The 16,644-nt window shown below is 48.5% G+C and overlaps 6 protein-coding genes across 6 annotated transcripts in view; 3 read left to right on the top strand and 3 right to left on the bottom strand.

Annotated features, from left to right (window-relative positions):
* Positions 1-332: 332 nt before the first annotated feature.
* On the bottom strand, positions 333-1,508 carry MGYG_02259 (peroxin 14/17; the record flags this gene model as incomplete). Its single annotated transcript, XM_003174681.1, has 1 exon — positions 333-1,508. The coding sequence occupies one exon, from the start codon at positions 1,506-1,508 to the stop codon at positions 333-335; it is 1,176 nt and encodes a 391-aa protein (XP_003174729.1).
* A 1,301-nt stretch (positions 1,509-2,809) lies between these two features.
* Positions 2,810-4,137, top strand: MGYG_02258 (hypothetical protein; the record flags this gene model as incomplete). Its single annotated transcript, XM_003174680.1, has 3 exons — positions 2,810-3,641; positions 3,700-3,806; positions 3,865-4,137. 3 exons carry the CDS (start codon positions 2,810-2,812, stop codon positions 4,135-4,137), a joined length of 1,212 nt encoding a protein of 403 aa, XP_003174728.1.
* Positions 4,138-4,674: 537 nt separating this feature from the next.
* Positions 4,675-5,003, bottom strand: MGYG_02257 (hypothetical protein; the record flags this gene model as incomplete). Its single annotated transcript, XM_003174679.1, has 3 exons — positions 4,675-4,765; positions 4,822-4,882; positions 4,943-5,003. The coding sequence occupies 3 exons, from the start codon at positions 5,001-5,003 to the stop codon at positions 4,675-4,677; spliced, it is 213 nt and encodes a 70-aa protein (XP_003174727.1).
* A 287-nt stretch (positions 5,004-5,290) lies between these two features.
* MGYG_02256 (hypothetical protein) lies at positions 5,291-11,911 on the top strand (the record flags this gene model as incomplete). Its single annotated transcript, XM_003174678.1, has 1 exon — positions 5,291-11,911. The coding sequence occupies one exon, from the start codon at positions 5,291-5,293 to the stop codon at positions 11,909-11,911; it is 6,621 nt and encodes a 2,206-aa protein (XP_003174726.1).
* Positions 11,912-12,388: 477 nt separating this feature from the next.
* On the bottom strand, positions 12,389-13,669 carry MGYG_02255 (hypothetical protein; the record flags this gene model as incomplete). Its single annotated transcript, XM_003174677.1, has 1 exon — positions 12,389-13,669. One exon carries the CDS (start codon positions 13,667-13,669, stop codon positions 12,389-12,391), a length of 1,281 nt encoding a protein of 426 aa, XP_003174725.1.
* A 2,147-nt stretch (positions 13,670-15,816) lies between these two features.
* Positions 15,817-16,644, top strand: part of MGYG_02254 (hypothetical protein) — a gene marked incomplete at both ends in the record, with an annotated part of 1,729 nt that continues 901 nt past the window's right edge. The window contains 2 exons of the mRNA XM_003174676.1: positions 15,817-16,277; positions 16,324-16,554. Of these exons, the coding sequence (XP_003174724.1) occupies positions 15,817-16,277; positions 16,324-16,554 (692 nt within the window). The remainder of the gene's footprint in view (positions 16,278-16,323; positions 16,555-16,644) is intronic.

Genomic DNA, 16,644 nt, shown 5'->3' with positions numbered 1-16,644 from the left:
GATGATTACCAGGAGGACCTCTTTTCTTTAATTCCTTGTTTTCCCTATGTACTCTATCATGGTGTCCCTGGAGTTGGTTCCTTTGGGGGGGTTTGGTTACAAGCGCATTTTTCTATCAAGGCATGGAAGCCTTAATTACCTTGCTTTTTGTTTATTTGGCTTAACTTGGAAACCTGTCTCTGCATTTTTATCATTATTATTATTATCATCATCATCATTATCTAAATGAAGTATCAGATACCCTTTCCCAGTTACTTTGAAATACAGAATATCATTTAGAACATAAGAAAGTCATTACTGATAACACAAGTCTATTCTGAGATATACTTTGATCACCGCCTCAATCCACCGCTACTAGACGGAAAGTTCCTCGCGCTCAACAGGGTTCCCTTAACGCTTCTGACCTCCGCCTTGAACGCTGCAATAGCCTCATCCTCACCATTTGCCTTCTTCGCATCAGCGGAGTCGTCATACGACCCATACAACGAGGAGGTCAGATATAACGGCGCGCTATATGTCAGACTATCAAGGTAGGTTTGTAACTCTGACAGTCGATCCTTTGCATCGCCCTGTGTGCTATCACTATACTTCTCTGCCGTAACAAGACTGCCCAGGCTTGAAGAAAGCGACTGTAGGCAAGATATATGCTGTTCTATCACAACTTGCGGCGATGTTGTTTGTACTTCTGTTCCTACCGCTGTCTCCGAGGGAGCAGGGGTCTGCAGGCCTGTCGTTTGTGTAGCTATATCTCGATGAAACAGCTCTGTAGGGTCGGATGTAATTGATTCGTTATCATACTCGCTTCCGTAATCCATTGATATCCGCTTTGGCCGTGACGTTAATACATCTGGCACCTTTGACACGCTTCCTTCAAGTTTCTCGTTGAATGTCTTGAGATTCCCCTGTACTGTCTGGGAGAAGTCATGTCGAGCACAGTTTAATGACTCTAGCATCGGTTTGGCGAGGTATTCGCTTGCACCGTAGATGCTGGCTGCGATACCAGCGGTGCCGTATAGTGTATATAGGAAGTTCTGGAATGTGATAAGTGGTGGCCTAGATTGCCGTAGGAGGAATTCGGGGTATGTTATGATCGGAGGCACGTCCTTGCTTGGTGCTGGTGCTGGTGATGATGAAGCAGTCGCGGTCGCTGGAGACTGCGTGGATTGACTCGAGGATTTCTCAGACGTCTCTTTAGTAGACTGCGATTCTGGTTCTTCCGTCGAGCTATCGTTGGCGGTCTTGTTGCTGGTGCTGCCCGTAGCTTCGGTGTTTCTGGACACACCCAGTAGGGTATGTATCTCGTCGTTTGACAGCCCCTTCGACTCGAGGAAGGCAATTTTCTTGTCCGTGGACGCCTCAGATATGGATTCATCTTGCAGAAACCGCCTGGCCTGCTCGAGGAGTGTCTCCCTGCTCTCCGTCTTTGCTATTGAGCTCGTGGCTGTGTTGCTGCTGTCTGAAGTCGCCTGCTGCCAGCTCGGTATCGTAGCGCCTTTTGGTCCTGCCATGCTGCCTTTTGTCTGCTGTATAGAAATCTAACGTAGGGGTTGAGCTGCCGTAACTCCTCGTCTTCTCCTGAGCGTCTTTTGCCTGTCGTTATGTCTGTCTTCTTTTCGTCTGCTTCTCGTGTCGTTTGTCTTTACATGAAAGCAGCTGAAGCTTGAGCAACTTTTACCTCGGCTCGTATCTTTGGTATTTCCCCTGTAATACTTTGAGGCTACTCCTTTCCCCGCAAAATTTGGCGGTGACTAATGTACTTTTGTATCTTACGAATACGCAAAATACATCACCAAACGTCTGATTTTGGCAATTTTTAACCTCAGAAATCTCGAGGAGCAAAATAGATGCAAAGTTGACGATTTGATATCTTGCATTGCTCTTGGATAGAGGACGCAAAGGAGTAGTCAAGCTGCTTGGTGACACTCCCCTGTAGCCAGATAACTTCCCCTGCGGCGATTCGCTAGCTACCAGCTTACTCACAGCGTTGTGGCGGACCAGCGGCCCTCGTCTTTCCTCCAGTCGCATCCCCAACGACGGACGGATCAGATCCATGACCAGCACAGCAAGAGACCAGTCAAGCGTCTGCGCCCACAGGAAGAAGCTCACTGCCAGCCCAGCGCCCGTACTACCACGACACGGATTCCAGTAGTGATGCCAGCCACCGTTCAGTTGCTCTAAACCCGTCCATAGCATAGCATATAACTCGCAGGTAAGGACTTATAACGCACCTTATATTCCCGTATATACGGCCTGAGCAACAAGATTACTCTGATTTCCCTGCTGTCTCGTCTCCCCCACTGCGGAACTCACTCCTGTCCTCTCCCTTTTCTTTTGGCTGGCTGGCTGGCTGGGAGTTACGTCTCTCATCAATCATATCCAACAGTACACGCCAAGATGGCCACTCTGAGATGGGGATTGCAAGGATAGACGGGCAAGCCAGGCGGCCTCCTTTAATTTGGCTGATGAAGCTCAAGTTGGCCTTTGACGCTTATACTGAGCGTGTCTCGCTTTCTGTCTTCCCACCCTTGTTCTTCAGACTGGAGAATGGCCAATAGTCGTGACATGTATGCATCTTCCCTCTGCTGTCTTTCCGCGGGAACTCCTGCCAGCATGCTAGAGAAAGGGGTATTCACCGCGGGTAGAAGTCGCCGCCCACTCTATATAACTTGTTTATCTGCATAACACTTCTTCTTTTCTTCTTCTTCGTCTACCTCTACCTCATCTTCCATTTCACCGTTACACCCATCCATCACAGAAGATAGCAAATTCTCCCCTTCTTGCCAGCAAGCCGATATCAAATATACCCAAGATGCCTTCTACTCGCTCTCTTCGCTCTCGTGCTGGTGTCACCAAGTTAACTATGGACACAGGCTCTACCGGCGCGACATCAAGGCCGAGACGATCTACCAGGAACAGCTCTACAAGAATAGCAACAGTGACTCTCTCTCGGTCACCATCTACCTCTCCTGAAGGAAGAAGGAAACCAATCCGACTCACTGTCAAGATGCCGGGAAGCAAGCTCCGTGAAGTGACAAATGGGGAAGACGGGTTTGACAAGCCTCGTAACATCTTTACAGAAAATGTCATCATGACTGGTCCTAGGAACAGTCGGTCTAAGAGGAAAGTCGTGGAAGTAGACTCTGACGAGGACGATGACCCCTCTGAGATTGGAGACGAGGAAGATGAAGAAGACGATGAGATTGATGCGGAAGGTGATTCGGACCTGGATGCTGATGGTGAGCCTGATATCGATGCCGAGGGCGATATCGATATGGATGATGCTCCTCCTGTGTCTCCCATCGCGAAACAGGCGGCTACCAGACCCACCGTTACAGTCACACCTGCAGCTACCGCAAAAGCGAGAAAGGCAGATTCAAGGGCTGCTTTGGAAGATGACGAAGAAGACGACGAGGAAGAAGGACTCTCCGAACTGGAATCTGACAATGATATTGGCGGACAAGATGATACCATGGGACTTGAAACCAATGATGATGAGCCGGAGGACGAGGAGGACGAAGAGGATGAATCTGATGAAGAGCTCATGGGTGGAAGCAGGTCGAGCACCCCTGATCTGAGCAAGATGACCAGACGACAGCGTGGCCGTATCGAGCTTGGAGGTGATTTCTTGCAACTACCAATGGGTATGGGCTACCCCCACTGCATATGACATTTTTCAATGAGCTAACAGCAAAGGAATAGAACCACAAGTTAAGAAACATCTAACTGCGGAAGAACACGCTATGCGCCGGGCAGAGATGGCAAGAAGAAGGAAGAACCTCAGTGAAAAGCGCAACGAGGAAGAAAAGGTATGTTTTCACCGAATTCAACTCCAAGCCCTGTATTCGGAAACTAACAACCCCTCAGATGGATACTATAAACAAACTGCTGAAGAAACAAGCTCCCAAACGCCGTGGCAAGATCAGTGCTGCTGAAGCTGCTGGGGAGAGCACCCCAGGTCAACAAGAACCCCAGGAGCCTGAGAAACCAGATCCAACCATGATTAGATACGTTATCAATCAGAATGGCTATCGCATCGGGGTTCCGAATGAATGGCTCGGTACCCCTGCCGGTAACATATTCGGTAACCCGACCAATAACCCCGCCACTCATACCGGGAAACTTGTTGAAGAGATATAGGTATAAATCTCACCTGAACTGGTATCGGTTTGCTAGCAAGCATCCTATTCTCATAGCCTAGAATCTTTATAGGATATGGTGTTCGTTGATGGTATTGTGCCGAGGTTTCAGTCGCTGCTTTTGGGGTATGGCGTTCACTTATCGGCTGTAGCTTATAGTGTCATATTAATTTAGTTCATACAGATCTGTATGATTATCATTGAGAATATTTACAGTAGCTGTCTCATATATCCTACATATTACGCATCAAACAAAGATCTTGCCGCCTTTGTCTTCAAGCCGCGACCCATTTGATCCTACCACCATCATATACCAATGACTCTTGGATTGATGCAAGTCCCAGGCACCAGACTCCAGGGTACTGCCCTTATAAACCCTGCTGGAAAGGTACACCCGTATATCCCGATTATCCCCCTACACTTCCACACAACGAATGGGTGTAGTTTTCAGCTTCCCAGGTGGCCGGATGGGAGTGTTGTATAGACCCCTACTCATCGAGGAATAATCGGCTTCTATAACTCATTCTTCGAAACTAATTCACTTCTGCTGTCCTGTTTTATCTGTTGGGCTGTTCCCAGCCCACCAGTTAAATATCTGTCGTGAATATGTAGGCTCGGTTTGCTTTGGCCTGATGTAGTCATTAGCCGCTGTAGCGATGAATCACAGGTATATTACGGCACATACGATGTCTCTAGTATTTTCTGAGCCTCTCGCTCATCAAAAGCAGGTTTGAAAACCCAGTAGCCTGCAGAATGATATGGGATTAGTAGTCTTCAACCAGCTTCAAATCGACGGTCTATCTCACCGTTGAGAATCCCAAAGCCCACAGCCAAAGCAATAGGCACAAGCCCCGCTTTACCGCCCATCCTTAGCTATACAACCAGCTTGTTTGTCACCGATTATCGCACGAGCATATAATGCAGCGTCCTTTCCCCCAGCGATAGTTATTCTTCCTTCAACTATACGCAACTAAAAATGCGAATTTCGTGACCTTGAAAGAGAAATAATTATTACATAAGCAGGTATCTGCCACTTTAAGTCGCGTCGACGCGCTTTTGGGCTTTGAGGAAATCAAACCTCGACCGTTCGATTTTTCGACCTTTGGACGCTGATTTCTTGCTCTTGATGGAGTGAAAGGCATGGAGTGTTGCAAATGGAACAATGGCGTGAACGCGGATATGTTCCTGACTCTGATGAAGGAGAAGAATTTGATAGTCAGGAGTTACTTGGTGGTGGTGGACCAGTGATTGCTGATGATGACGGTACAAACATTGAGGAAACCGGCTGTGAGATTCAGCAACATGGAGATAGAGGAGGGGATGTGGCTGAAGAAGAAACCCAAAGGGAAGATGAGGGTGGGATAGGTGGAAGTTCTCAGCGTACTCAGATCCCGAGCGAGGAGGATCTTGATACAGACCCGCTACAGGATTACCAGACTCTCTTGCAAACATTTCTGAGTCCGAGCAAGGAACGGAAGCGGAGACCCGATGGCTCTGAAAATGTCGAGAATGCCATTTCCCAGCTAGAACCGCCGTCATCTCCGGATGAGCTACAATTTGAGGAATTCCGCTCGCAGCCACCATATACACCCCTCGCCAAAAAGACTGTACCAGACGATGATATGCTTCTTGATAGCCTAAACTCATCTCCATTATCATCTGTACCACCAGTTCTGAACTCTCCTCTCTCCAGGGAAGCGTCATTGGCACCACCACAAAATGATACCGAGACCCTGCCGCTACAGCAACAGGAAACTGTTCAGCCTAATGAAGGAGACATTGACATGAATGACCTTGGTCTTTTGGAATTACAGAACCAGAGCCATCGGAGGGCACTAAGGCAGCGAAACGCAATTCAGCTGCATCCTTATATGCTGGAGAATGCCCAGTATCGATCACTGTTGAGGAATAGAGGTGTGCAACCTGTACGGATTCCTAATGACGAGCCGCAACCCCATAACAACACGGGGGAAAGTCAAAGCTTTGACTCCCAGGATGAAAATGTTCCTCCATCAAGTAGTCCTTCTTACCTTCCGCCTTCTTCGCCTGGTAATTACGATCAGCCGGCTTTGAGCCAGTCATTAAGTGACCCTGATCAAACTAGGCAGAGAGAAGAGTTGAGAGTTCTCCATGATACCAATTCCCAACTTCGTTCAACCAGGCCTAACAAGGTGGGAAACAAACGACGTAAGATTTCTCATATTATGGATAGTCATCTTTCCCGGAACTCAACCCAGAACGCAGAGACTAGGCTGCAAGTTGTTATAAATACCAATAGCAGCCCAAAATCTCAGAAACAGGACGATCTACAGAAGTTATACGACATCTTCGACGTACCTCCTTCTCCCCCCTCATCCGGAGAAGGCTCTTCTACTCTTCCAAGAGACCCAGACACTTTTAGATTTCCGCCTGGATTCGCCCCTAACCTGTCAAGGAATCAGCTGCAGACCCCGGTTTCTGAAAAAGTAACGCAATTGGGCCCTCCTGATATTATTTCTAGCGACTCTTCATTGGTGATTGAACCTGAGGAAGAGGACGTCACGCTAATCGCAGAAGAGCCTGCTTACGGACATTCATCCGATAGTCCTGAGGAAGAGGAAGAGGAAGATTTAACTATTATTCGAGATATACAGCGCCGGATAAAGGGGGTTCTGCCTGCTTCATTTGCCAGACTTGATCATGGGAAGCATGAGCAATATAGGAAACAAGCCGTTGAGAGGGAGCGTCGAAGAGCCTTGAACCCGGAACGAAGGACCGGCAAGGGAGTTGCACAGCCTGTATCGCGGCGGGAAAGGACCGAGAACCAGCAGGAGACCCCTACTCGTACAAGGGGTTTCGATCTGTTCAGCGATTCTGAGTCTGACGATGATGCCACGCCAACCAGATCAGAGCAGCAAAAGAAACGGGAATTACTTGAACAAAAACGGCTCGAGCGTCATTTTGGATTATTTGACGATGATGATATCCCAGAAGACAATCGAATTGATTATATGGCACCCCCAACTTCGCGTCGATCAACGTCAAAAAAGTCATCCAGGGAAAAGCGCAAAGGCCAATCCTCAGAGAGAATTGATGCTGAACCCAGGCCAAGCCGGCAGTCAAACCCTCAAAGGAAACGGCAGACAAGAATCACCGATTCCATAGGCCACCGACGAAAATCCAAGCCTAGCAAACCCCGAGCGCCAAAGCTGGGTATCTTAGATTCGGAGGATGTTCGGGCTCAATCTGTGAATACACAGCCTCAATTCTTACGAATTGCAGCTAGGCAAGCGCGGTCACGCAAAGACAAGGGACGTCGAAGTCCATCTCGCAAGGTATTAAAACTGGCAACGAGGGCTGATACGCGTGATGCGAATGCCTCATTGCATAACTGGAGGAGAGGAAAATATCAACCTACCCCTGGCATTACCTCAGCACGCCCGAGGACGATACCCAAGCCTCAAACCAGTGCCCAACCTTCACCAACCATTTCAGGAGAAGACGATGGATCTGGAAATCTCGCTATACGGGCTTCATCGATACCTGGGGGAAACACTGAACCCATAATAATTGACGATGACGATGACGAGAACTCAACTGAACATTTATCCTGTACCAAGCCAAATAAAAGACAGCAAACCCAGAAAAATAATTGGGTGGTCCAACGCCCATATGGCATAACATCCTTTCAACGACATGTTCCAAGGCCTGCGCAGCTAGATATTGAAGATATTCCCTCTCCCTTTCCTCAGCGGCCATCTACGTTCCATGGCACCCTTGCAGCTCTACGTAAGGCATATAAGACGTCATCTCAACCCTTAACATTGACAAGGTTCTTGAATGAACCGCAACGTCCACAACCGCAACAGCCTACAGTAGAAGCTCCTGCTCCTATTCCACAAAGTATCTCGAGCCGTCCTGACAATGAACCCAAGAAACAGCGAATATCCAAAAAGAAGAGCCAGCCCAAGCATATAAACGTCGAAACGGTTGAATATCGCCAACCCCCCGACTTTGATAATGGGATTAGCGACACAGCTTCGTTTTTTCGTCCGGAAGAGGACGGCTTCACTGTACTTCCGGGTTTACACCGCCCTGAACGACCGTACCAGATTGACTTTGATACTCATCCACTCTACATTGGCACATACTATCACCAGTCTACATTCATTGGAAGTGGAAAATTTTCCCGGTCCCTACGCCTATATCGAGACTTAGACATCGACCATGGTCATTGCACTATTCGACATATAGATAAAATTTACAAATGGGGCCCCTGGAATGAGACGGTGTCATCAGAGCTAGGGGAGTTATTTACTTCTATAGCATCGCAGACCAGCTCAATAAGAGATGATGCGGGAGCTATACCAACTTTTCCAAGTCAAGTACTGGGGCCTTACCAGGACATTATTTGCTATGTTTCAGAGCATATGAGCTTCATAGATCCTGTCGATCGCATAGGCCTCATTTCCAGGTGTACTGGTTTTGTTTCTCAACTAACCGAGACATTTCTACCTAACCCAAACCATGAAGTAAATACAACTGCTCTCGCGGCTGGGGTTGAGATGTTCAACCTGGTGTTTTTAAACCAATTGTTACAGGTCTCAAAACATGAAACTATGGACTTGACCAGGGTTCGACCCGTTGTTGAGCTGATGAAGCTCTCAGCACAACGGGTAATGGATTCCATCCTAACCCCTGCTGGTGTACGAAACATTCAACAATTCCTGGAGGATAACAGAAAGCTGGAGATCCGTGAAACTGGCATTCGGGATGATTATCCATTCGTCGATGCATTTGTGATTGCTCAACACATACTCCAGCAGAAATCCGTCAAGGACATGGGACTTCAAGTTCGGTTTTTGGATCGGGCTACGGTTCTCCCTCACCATAGTATCCAAGACCTAGAACGAGCCTGGGAAGCAATTTTTATATCCCTCCCTTTTCAAGAGCTTGACGAATTGGGCATTTTCCAACCTGGGCTACGGTTTCAACTACACAATGATCAGTGGCCTGTTGTCAAACAGTTGCTTTCCAAAATCTTTGAATCATACCGGTCGAACGCCAAAGAGCACTGGATCTCATTAAACAATTATTTACGTACCCTTCTGCATCGTTGTTTTATTCTCATCAAAGGCTGGGGCTGGAGGCACTGCAAACCTGCCCTCGAGATGCTTTTTGACTTCTTCACCCGAAACTCGCTGTATGACCTCGAGAAAGAGCCAGTGCATGGGTCACCCCGGTTTCTTGAACGGCTTGATTCTGATCCAGTACTCGAGATTGAAACGTCAGACAGTTGCTTCCGCATGTTCTTGAAAATCATCGTGATAGGATTCAGGTATTTGAACACTTTACTTGAACCAAAGCAGATGCTTAACTTAGTTTGGCGTCTGCTACCTAATCATGGCCGGACATACCCCAAAGAGAATCCTTTACGCGTGGAGGATTTGAATGCGTTGAGAAATCATCATGACCTTCTCTGTGCATTATACTGCTGTTCGCCCAAAGGATCCCGGCCTCATCTTTCCATGATTCAACGTCTAGTGCATCCTCCTACTTCCCATAGAGATGCATGCAGCATCAACATCCACTCTTGGTCAAGGCTGGCTAGATTCACTCTTATCAAGGATGGAAATACCGCGGACATGGGCAAATTTGCAGAATGGCACGGCGATTTTATCACAGAAATATTGAAGCAACACTCTCAAGCTCGGAGTGAAATAGAAGCAGAGGCCACATCTGCCACCTTTTTCCCCCGTCAATACATTGAAGGTGCTATTGCGAAGAATGAGAGACACGCCGAATCTCTAATGAGCGATGCTCTCGCCTGTATGAAGTTAGCTATAGATGCGACTAGAGATGCTGATCAAGCAGGGCTATTAATGGAGAAAATGCCTCTTGGAAGAATATTTGGGATTTTCAATCCTACGGTGAAAAGACGAGATGTGGTAATTTTCCAGGCTTTGAACGTCTTGAATTCTTTCGCGAGAGCCGATAGCAGGACTGCTGCAACGGTCAGCACGGCTGAGGGTCCAGTTGACCCATCGGAAACTAATGAAGATAGTCAAGATGACTGGCTTGATCTATGTCAGGACCAGTTAGAAGTCTCCAGTACCAGCTCATCTTATTTGAATCGTGCGATTGCCCCTGCAATTGCTCAGTTTATCTCAACTTGCTTTGGAGTAGATCAGACTCCTGATGACTCAATTCTTACGAAGACAATCGATTGCTGGTTGACCGTTGCTCAAGCTAGGGTACAGCATGGTATGCGGCAATGGAGCAGCTACTTCAATAGATACGACCAAGATTCCTGGCCGGCATTGAAATCGACAGATCAAACGCGCAAGTTTATGCCGTATTTTATTTCACGGTTGATTTCAAGTGATCCAACGTCCTATGAAGAATGTCGACCTCACATACTAACGTACTGGAGTGCGTCACTTGTGGAACGCGAGTTATTCTTGAAATACCAACATGATCTGATGAACGCCCTCCTGAATGAAGATTACAAAAACCCTCTCTTCAGAAACCTACCATTCGCAGCCAACCGAACAAGCGGCAAATACGAAATAACGTTGACGGATTTCTGTCAACGGCGAGTTTCCCTTATTTCATGTGTGCTCTCGAATATGCGGGTGCACCTATCCGAGCTTCCGCCTACCCAAATCTACGCTCCTAATGGATTCGGAGAAACATACCAGGAAATGATACGGACCATGATGGCAACTATGAAGCAGAATTCCGAAGAAGCTGGGAAAACAGTGCTACCGGGTTCCTACGTTGACTTTGTCCATAGAGTTGTCGAACTTCTACAGGTGCATTCCGAAGATATATATCCTGTTGATAAATACTTCATGGATCCAGCATCGTTCCCTCTACCAGCATCTGACCCGAATTACGTTGTTGCCAAACTCAAGAGATATGCAGGGCGGATATCTGGTGGCAGCCGGTTTGCAAAGCAGCTTGTTACTTATATCCAAGGTGTCTCCGAACGAGCGGCGGTTGATGCACAGCAGAGTTACCTTGCAGGCCAATTCTACGAAGCCATGTCAGATGCGTCTGAAGGAGGAGGCTATGAGAGGCCATCTCTCCGGTGCTTCCTTCTGCAGTGCGTTATTCCCGAATATGTCGCGGTATCAATCAACAACCCGACAGCATGGATTGTCGCCCGTCCGCTTATCCAGGCTACGACTCGTATCTTCTCCAATTTAGTCATGTCAGTTGACTGCACTAAACCAGACGAGGTCAGCATTGCTATTACTTCAATTACGGCATATTTCGGCGCTGTTTACACTGTCCTGCAATATCCCATCAATGACCCAAGTCTATTGCAAGAATCATCTGTGCTACTCACTCTCACATCCATCTTTGAGAGCATAATAGCCTCTCTTGCCATGGTCGACTATCTTGACCGATTGGGCCAGGAAGCTACTGACCTATTATCCTACATTGAATTCTTCGGACAGACCGCGCTATTTAGCCTCTCTTCTCTCCTCGACCCCCCAGCCCCCAACATACCATACCTCCGTGACCTCACTTCTAACTCACCTGATTCTCAACATGTCAGCCCCCCAGCTTTCTTCACTGAGTCTCGAAACTTTGCAGCTCGAGAACTTGAATCGTGGCTCGAAGAAAACTGGACAGTGCATGAGGGGAAATATTTTGTCCGGCGTGGACAGCAATACACAAGGATTGATGTCAACCTGGGCACTCTATCTTCCGAGGTTGCAAAAACGGCTTTTATACAGACCATCCAGGCTCTGTTTGGCGCCATAGAAACCCTATGTCTTTTCTAAAGAGCGTCTTGTTTGTGCTCTCATATTTTCCTTCTATTTCCAATTCTTTCAAGTTTAGCCTTAACGACGTGATGATGCATTTGGGTATGTGAATAGCGGTAGATGAAAGATGTAGAAAATAATGTATGTTCATTGGGATTGGAAGATTGATGCTCCGATGAGAAGTGGTCAATTTCGAATCAATTTGACAGGCTACCGTTGATATCATGACATGTCCAAGTAAGTACATAAATCACTGAGCGCCAACACGGATGACACTCCCTAGAACTACCGAAAGAACAAACTCCAAGCAGCCATGTTTGCTTATTGGGTATCTGACTCGACCATAGAAGGACAGCGTGATGTCCTGGCCATGAAACAAGAGAGAAAGAAAAGGAGAGAAACACATGCAAACAGTACCTAGAGAAACAGAGAAAGCTCGTAACACATCAGATAGGTAGCATAAACACATTTCATCCATGTTATAGGGGGAGACCGTCAAGGTCTGTTGAGAGAATCCTCCGTTGGAAGCCTGGATACGGAACCACTGTGGCTGTTTGAGCGTAGATGCAGCCTATTCCCGGAGTTGAAGGAAGACAGTCCAAGAACCTTTTTCACTGCGTTGCTGACGCCGGACAGCCTTCTTCCCTTGCCATCCCGCAATTCACCGTGTTCATTAACATTGAGGTTAGCACTGGTGTTGGCAGCCGGTTGCTTCGGCCGTTTAATGACTGGCACATCTTTGGTCGGGGTTGGCTTTGGAGGCCATTCGCCGTTTGTCTTCCATCCCTGGACCAGGGCGCGGGTCATATGGGAGAGGTTGATGGGCACGGCGGGCGTGTTCGACTGGATGACGAGTCTGCTGTAAATTGCTGGATAGACATTGGGAGTGATGGCGGCTCGTAGCATGTTAGAGTCGGGAATCAGAGGCCCCATGATGGGCACCAGGCACTCATCATCGTCGTCGTCTACTTCCTCCTTTACGTCTTCTGCGGTGGCAGCTTGACGGTCCAAAGAGACGGTAAGATGCTCTACCTTGTCCCTCGTAGATGTGTTATCTGCTGCTGCTTCTGAAAGTTTGACATGAGCAGTGGCTGAGGCGTTGGACGCAGGCCTGGAAAGGGTATATTGCGACTCTGTATCAACCAGGTCTGTATCGTAGCTCCCGTTATAGCTCTCCTCGCTGCTTATTGACTGCCTGTACGCCTCTAGCTTCGCCTTTGCACCATCTGTAGCAGCATCCCCGGGCCGTTCGGGCGCCTTTGCACCTGTCCAGGCATCCCGTCTCGCCGTCCAGAGACTCAGGCCCTCGTTCCACGTCATCTCGTCCTCCAGTATCTTGCGGCGCTTCCTGCGTCTATCCGACAGCTCCCGCGCAATGGCCCCAGGCGACTCAAACCGATACGGATCCTTTCCTTCGGCATTTTCCAGCGGGTCTTCCCAGTCTGAGCCCGAGTTGTCCATCTCCCGGTGCTTCCATGCTATCTCACGCGGCTCCTGTGGAGCTTCTACCGGCGCGCCAGCAGCAGGGGCCGTTGCGGTGTCTGCTTCAACAGCAGCAAGGGCTGCCGGGCGTGGAGGGTAAGCCCAATCATTCCGGACAGCCTGGAGGAGAAATCGCTTCGCATCTCTAGCTGCAGCGTCCCTGGTTTCTAGGGTCTTGGTGACCGAGCCGGGCGAGTCGGCGGTGCGGCTTCTGCGATGCAGGCTTGCAAAGACAGAATTTGACGGCGCGGGGACGACTGGATTGGGATGAGACAAACCGCCCAAGCTATCCATGGATACAAATGAGAGGCCAGTAGCTGTTCTGGTGCTGTAGATCTGGGTGCTCTTGTGCTGCTGTGTGGAGGTTTTGCGAGGATGCTGGAGAATAGCGGCAAGGATGTTTTTCGAGCGAAGGCGAAGACTTTTTGAGAATATCAGATGAAAAATATCACCAGCGCCCACGAGCCGACGGGCAGCCAAGGATAATTATATACGGCGGCTGGATATCACCAGCGCTGAGGTCGGCCGTTTTACCTGCGAGATGTCAAGAGAGTCAAGCCCGCGGCCGCGATATGTCAAGTAGTTATTCGCCGCGCAAGAGAGCCAAGCAGGACGGAGGCAGGTGAGCGAGCCCGACGGGGACAAGAAAGATGCTGCTTAGGCGAAGGCCTCGCTTCGTGATGCTCTTTCGTATCGGCCAGCGCGAGCAGTACTAGAGAGAGGGGCGCAGAGGGGCCAGAGAGGTGAGATTTGTGGCTTGAGTGCTGGTTGATATACAGCAGGTTGGCTGACGTCTCCTCCTGCAGGGCCAAACTTGCATTACTAGAAACACGGCAGAGAGGAAGCAAAGCAGCCAGGGGGGATGTTTATCTCTTTCGATAGACAGAGACAGAGACAGAGACATGCAGACGACCGAGGGACCCTTGCCGGCAGCCGTTATAAGCTTATCCCTAGGCTGTTTCGTCGGTATCAAACCGCATCTCGAGATGTTTACTTAACTACTTCCTACTGCACGGGAGATCGCGACGAAGGATCAAAGCATGATTCCCTGGGAGCTCAATGCAAGATTTGTTTACACCAGGCGCTTGGAATGCTCCTTCGAGCGTCCAGGACGGGCTCTGTCGATTGATCTGCCCACTACGTTATGTCCTACGACCGCCGGAGAATATTGCGGCTGCTAGTCTTCCCAAGACTCCTTCGACCCGTGCCGCGCCCTGATCGGCCATGATACACAGTCTGCAATCCCCAGAAACCCACCGAGGCGTTCTGTGTCGAGCTCTTGCTGCGTAGTTCGCAAAAAGCGGGAGCATCAAGCAGGTTGTCAGGCGACTCTGCATGGACAGTTGCTGTTGGTCAATCCCTGCAACTATTTGAATTCGGGCTATACGAGACAGTAACTCTTCAACCAACGGTCAGCCTTGCCTTTGCCGCCCGCCATAAGAGGTATTAATAGCTGGCCGAAGAGCCCGAGCTTACGGAGTCTGTCTGACGCCGAGAAATCATACGATCTGATCTCGCCGTCATACGATCGACTTGGAACTTTTCATGAACTCTTGGCCCATTGTCCGACGGAGCTGGCTGGCCTGCAGGGTCCATAGGTATTTATTTCCGGGGGTACGGCCGAGTGATCTCGAACTGATGTGCATAGCCGACTGGTCAACATGTAACCAGCTGGTCAATATGGGCCTCCCATATCTTCCTGGAGCAGACTGATAACTATCAAGGCTGCTGGGCTGCTTCTACCCTCTACGCCGAATTTGATCTATTAATCGCCAGCTCGACACTTGATAGCATTTGCAGCCATAACTACCTAGCTGAGGCAAACCAGTTGAACTGAGGGTGCCATTTCAACTCCAGTTCAGCAGTCCTCTGACAGCTTTCAACATATTGACAAAGGCCTACCAATATCTATTCTCCAGACGATACTGACTTTTGGCACAAAGTGATATTTAATGCTTCTGGCAATATCAAATATCATAGTAAGGCCCTAATATCAAATATCAAATAGAGACAGGTCTATGTATGACCTACTCTCAATCTTACCTTTACTGGTGAAACACTGGATATACCCTCTTTATTCAAAAACTCCCTTGTTCTATACAAAGATCCAACTAGAATCATCTTTCAGCTGGTCCTTTTTCCTTGTTCCTTCTATTGTCAATGTCAAATATGCCCTTCTTAGCATTACCAGCCGCAAGGTGTCCTTGTATGAATAATTCAGTTACAAGCGGCATCTTTACTGCTTCCCAGCCGCTCGGCAGGACAACCAGGACGGAGCTCATAAGCCTGTTATATTTAAACAACTAACTCTGCAGTCACTTCTCTCCTGTACCGTCCTTCAGTTTTGTTTATTATTCTACCAGACACACTCTCACACACATTCCTGATGTTTTTTTATCCACAAACAGGCAAAATAAACAGAACTCACCAAGCCAGCAGCCATGTCTCAAAGCAGCCAGAGGAGGGTCATTTATTTCCCTCGCTGGTTGGAATTAACCTGGGCGGGAACTGCTCAAGTTTTCGGAGAGTGCTCTGAAACAGCCCGTCTTGTGCTGGTTCTCTTCTGCTTTCTCGGACACGAGGACGTTTCTCTCGCCCTTTGCGTTCGCGGAGTGGCTACTCGAAAGCGCTGGACAGACTCCGGTGGTATCGCTGATGTTGCTCCAGGCTTACATAGCCCATTGGTCCCGCTAATTGCAAACACGAACGCGTTTCGATTCATACGGGACGAATTGAGGCTCAAGGGGGCTATTTCAACTAGCTCTAGCGACACCTTTCGCGTTAACTCGGTTTGGAGGGCTCGGATTCTGGCGGCAGTACCCGATGAGTTACATTGTTTCTGGAGGCTGGTGGCCTTGCTCTTTGCATCCCACACAATTCCCTGGGAATTCCTCGAACCTGAGTGTGTATGTCCTGGGCTATTATCACATATTATACCTGCTAACTAGTTTCAGGCCCACAGACATGTCCACGGAAGTTGCACATTTCCATCACACCTTGCTTGAGGTTCAAAATAATGAAGGCTATTCCGTACTGGACCGAAATATGAAAACTGAAGTAATCTCTAGCTTGCTTGAAGCGACTAGATTTACAGGTACTGAAGGCCATATATTCGCTGTTGCCCAATCAAAAATGCTCATAGATGGATTGAATGTCCGCTATCTGCAATGTTGTGTCCTGTATAGAGAGTCCATTGCTCTTCGACTCATGGGGCATGTGGATCGGGCTAGGGAGTCCATTATTTCTGTCCTTGCCACTATACAGAAGAA

This window comes from Nannizzia gypsea, genomic scaffold (assembly GCF_000150975.2).
Source record: "Nannizzia gypsea CBS 118893 supercont1.2 genomic scaffold, whole genome shotgun sequence".
Taxonomy (NCBI): Eukaryota; Fungi; Ascomycota; class Eurotiomycetes; order Onygenales; family Arthrodermataceae; genus Nannizzia; species Nannizzia gypsea.
The sequence above is the reverse complement of the archived record's forward strand: the minus strand, read 5'-3'. Positions and strand labels throughout refer to the sequence as shown.